The sequence below is a fragment of the Merops nubicus genome, unplaced genomic scaffold (assembly GCF_000691845.1).
Source record: "Merops nubicus isolate BGI_N331 unplaced genomic scaffold, ASM69184v1 Scaffold54304, whole genome shotgun sequence".
In the NCBI taxonomy this organism is placed as follows: domain Eukaryota; kingdom Metazoa; phylum Chordata; class Aves; order Coraciiformes; family Meropidae; genus Merops; species Merops nubicus.
The window spans coordinates 4,692-8,776 of NW_008603304.1; the positions used below are offsets into that span (position 1 = coordinate 4,692).

The 4,085-nt window shown below is 42.1% G+C and overlaps 1 protein-coding gene across 1 annotated transcript; it reads right to left on the reverse strand.

Moving 5' to 3' along the window:
- Positions 1 to 3,265: 3,265 nt before the first annotated feature.
- Positions 3,266 to 3,979, reverse strand: SNRPF (small nuclear ribonucleoprotein polypeptide F; the record flags this gene model as incomplete). Its single annotated transcript, XM_008938601.1, has 2 exons — positions 3,266 to 3,332; positions 3,893 to 3,979. Coding segments are annotated over 2 exons (154 nt in total), but the record flags the coding sequence as incomplete, so codon positions are not given.
- Positions 3,980 to 4,085: the final 106 nt, after the last annotated feature.

The window sequence follows — 4,085 nt, forward strand, 5'->3', positions numbered from 1 at the left end:
GTGAAAGCATTTTAGTTACTTTACATACCTTCTGCTTCGAAAGTAAAATCACAAGCCCTTTAGTTTGTATCTTCGATATATACATAAGTGAATGGTTGCAATTCTTCTGCCTTTTGGACTGACTCCAGGAGAATGGAACAAACCGTTGATATTCATGGGGTTCATTGTGTACCAGCTGAGGACCAGCTCTAATGACACTGCTAAACCTGGAGAACCTTACTTTCATCTGCATTTCTTTTCACACCATATAAGACTAAAATCTGAATTACGCACATGTGTTAGGTCTTTGCCCAACTTCACCTGCACGGGTTGTCCCACTGAAATGAGTGGAAAACTTCCTGGTGGTAAAGATGAACACACGAATCCCTCCGTGCTGGGCACAAGAACTAAGATCAGTTATGAAGTTACACCCCAAGGTATCATTTAGGCACTGTGTTAGATGCCCAGTGCTATGCAAAAATAAAAGCAGCTTTTTGAGTTTGGAGTCCAACTGTATACCTACAAAAAAACCCTTTAGATGTATCACAAACAAAATCTCTAACGAATTTGAAGTTACATGAAAGGAGCACACTTTCTTTGAGAATGAAAACTCAAGATTCTATAAAGCAGGTGATGATCTCAGTCTTTCAAAGAGGGAGACACAGGAGGAGGATGTGTTTTTCCTAGTTTCGACTAGGCTCTTGCTTTTGCAAAATCAAGTCCACTTGTCTTTCCATTTGTATTGTTTATCTTAGCCTAGATTTTAATAGAATTTTTACTTTTTTTCATCTAGCTATGGGTTTTAAGGCCAAGGTCTTTGTTTAGAATGCTGTCCCTCCACAGAAAGCTACTGATTTTACTGGACATTTTAAAAACAGTACAGTGTGCACAGATTTCTCTCTTTCCAGTTTCTCCTTCTGGGGGCAGTGAAAAAAATTTGGAACCATATCCACCTTTAAATGGACTGCTAGACTTTGTGATAAACCCTTATTTTTCTTCCTATCTGTACACTGGAACTATTACAGCCTGCTACTCTTTAGAGTAACCTTGAATTTTAGTATAAAAACACATGACTGAAAGCCAGAGTGCTTGCAGGGTTCTACCATTGGTGTGGTGGCCAGGCAGCAGAGCAGGTGTTCATGCAGTGCTTTACGTGAGGTCTTTTACTGGTAAACAACCAGCACTAGCCAAGTTTTTGTGGGATTGCACTTATGACCGGTCTTACAGACTTCTACTTTAAATAGCTCAAAATCCTGATAGGTGACAAATAACGTTTAACCTGAGAGATAAATACATTGTGAATACGCTCAGGTAAGAGACGTAATTTATAGATGTCCTTTCTGTTGGCACCTTATTTCAGCAGCCTTTGCACTGAGCTGCTGTTCTTGTGGGTGATGCAGACAGGGCTGAGTGGAGCTGGCGTGGAGCTCTCTGAGGTGCCTCAGGACAACAGCGACAGGACCCACCAACCTCTGCTTTGAGTGGTTTGCACAAAGCTCATACACAGCGCTTTGCGGAGGTGTTCAAACCCAAGATGGGAAGCTGGCCGGTGTTTTATTTCCTGACTAGCATCCCATCACATAGCTCCTCTTCTTTCATAAAGCAAATAAGCTAATGACACAACCTGTGTCATGTTGAAGGCTTCCGGAAAAATTTTCTTCTACATCATCTCAGGCTTCACTGCAACATGCCTGTAGGAATCCTGTCAGGGAAGGGACTGGACTCTGCAAGTAGACAAAGGCCCCTTCCTCTCCCTTTTCCACCCTATGACCATGTCTAAGGCAGGCCATGATCACAGCAGAGGACACAAGGAACTTTTTACCTTTTGTGAAGATCCATGATTGAGATCACAGAGGGGTTAAGGAGGAATTCTGTTTTGCCCATGTGTAAAACAGGGGTAATAGGTCTGTATTTGACAGCAGCACTATGGTAAGCCGTTGCTGACAGGAGGAGTCAAAGGAGCTGCAGAGCTGTAGTTTACATTCCTGCAGGGTACCTCTAGCTGTCTGGGTACTGATTTGCAGACCACACCTCATGGGGAGCAATTCTTAGCTCCGTGAGATCCTCACGCAGGGAGCCTCAGACCGGCAGCCTGCACAGAACAATCACCTGTCCACATTCCTTCAGGAAAGGCCAGGGACATTCAGATAACCTCCACCTTTCAGAGATGTTTGAAAACACTGTTGCTCCATTCCTGGCAAAACCTTTAACATTCCAGATGCTTGGCAACAAAGAGATTCTCTTCCCATGACAGAGACAAAAGCAAGCTCTTATTTTGAACTCCCACTGAAGTCTGTGAACCTTCACAGCTGCCAATAGGCTTTTGTTTTTGTGGATGTTGGCTACCAAGTTGGTACAAACTTGTCCTTTCTTAATAAGGATTTTACAGACACACTTCAAGCTCTGTGACTCAAAGCAGCAGCATATAATGGATTTCCACACCTCACCTGCAGCCTTCACAACTATTTCCAAAGTCTTTATCAACAAGTTCAAAGACAAAGTGTATTTAAATGGAAACTACATACCTACTGTAAAATATATAGACTTAAATACCTCCCCATGTTTTAGATGGGAAGGTAACTAGTACTTTGTTCATGGCCTTCAGCCATTAAAGGAGAGAAGACAGTGAAGAACGAGGTTCCTGCAAATACTGAAGATGACTTACTGTTTTTCACCAAGGTGAAACCTCGTTTCTACTGAAATAAGGCTACAAAGCATTGTAGATTAACCAGTCCAGAGCTGAAGGGATCATTATCAAATCAGCAGCAGTCTGCAGTAGCCAGGGTATCTTTTTATGACAGAAGAGTGTCAAGGAAGGACACGAAACGTCCTTCGCCTTCTACCATCCACCCGTGTGCACTGCAGGGTACTGACACCAACGCTGAACTGAGCCAGTGCGTAATGAACCATCCGCGTCCTCCCGGAGCACACAGCTCCGCAGGCTGAATTCATCCCAGCCAGCGCTTAAACTCCCTCACTTCCCTTGACAGTAATGGCCTTTGTTGGCACCGGTAATACTTAAAACTTGGGGTGGGGAGTGTGTGTCTTTTGGGTTTGTTTATTTAAATAATCACTTTTCACTCCAGTGTTTTCAGCTTTAAATTGAAATAACTGCCTGTCCCTCCTGCATTAGTTTTCTCGACACCAATAAAAGATCAGTGACTTTTTAAAGGGTGAACTTCCCTTATGTTAAAGAACAACGTGGAAAAAAGAAAAAACACACCTTATTACAAAGTTATGGAAAACAAAACAAAACAAAAAGTTTATTTCCAGATATACAAAACACCTATTCTCTCATTTCTCCATCTTCTTCCTCTTCTTCCACACCTCTGATGTACAAAACATTATTGCATCTGTAAATAGAAACAAAGAGCCCCTTCACTCTAAATGTTTTTAATTTCTCACCCCTTAGATACACTACTTTAAGCATTTTCTTGCTCGAGTGTAGCGCAGCACTAGCCAAATTCCATGTAACAAAACGCTGATCTTGACCTCATACAGTCTTCAATGAGGTTTGTAGCACCTGCAAAATCACCAAGTTTATACAAGCAGTAACTGGTTGACATTTCCATACAAAAAATTTTTACTCTTGTGTTAAAAGTGACGGTCAAGTTTTCCAAGCACACAAAATGCTTTCAGTAGCAAAACACTAACAGACTCTACTAACGCTACAGGATTAATAGATCTACAATAAACTGAGAAACTAAGGTATTTAGTTAGCTTGTTAATGCTTCTTTACAAATACTTCAAAATTAATTTTTCCTCCCCTCAGAAGGTATCTTATAGCCTTCACGTAAGAGTTACACTAACATTCAGCATCTTAGAGTAGGAACACAGCATCTAGCAACACAAGTTTTAACACAAGCGATAAGTTTTAAAGAAGCACTGCCTCCACCATAAATACCCCGATTACCTTATCAAAACTTCACCCAGGTGTCCAGACAACGCACCGTCTATATACTCCTCTGTGTTTGCAAGCTTAAGAAGAAAACCAGCAAAACTCAGAACGATTATAACAGAAGCAGCTTCGCAAAGCACACCGCGGTTTTGTCCCGCAGACCACTGCGCGGCTATAGCGCCGGGGGAGGCAGAGCGACCCCACTCCC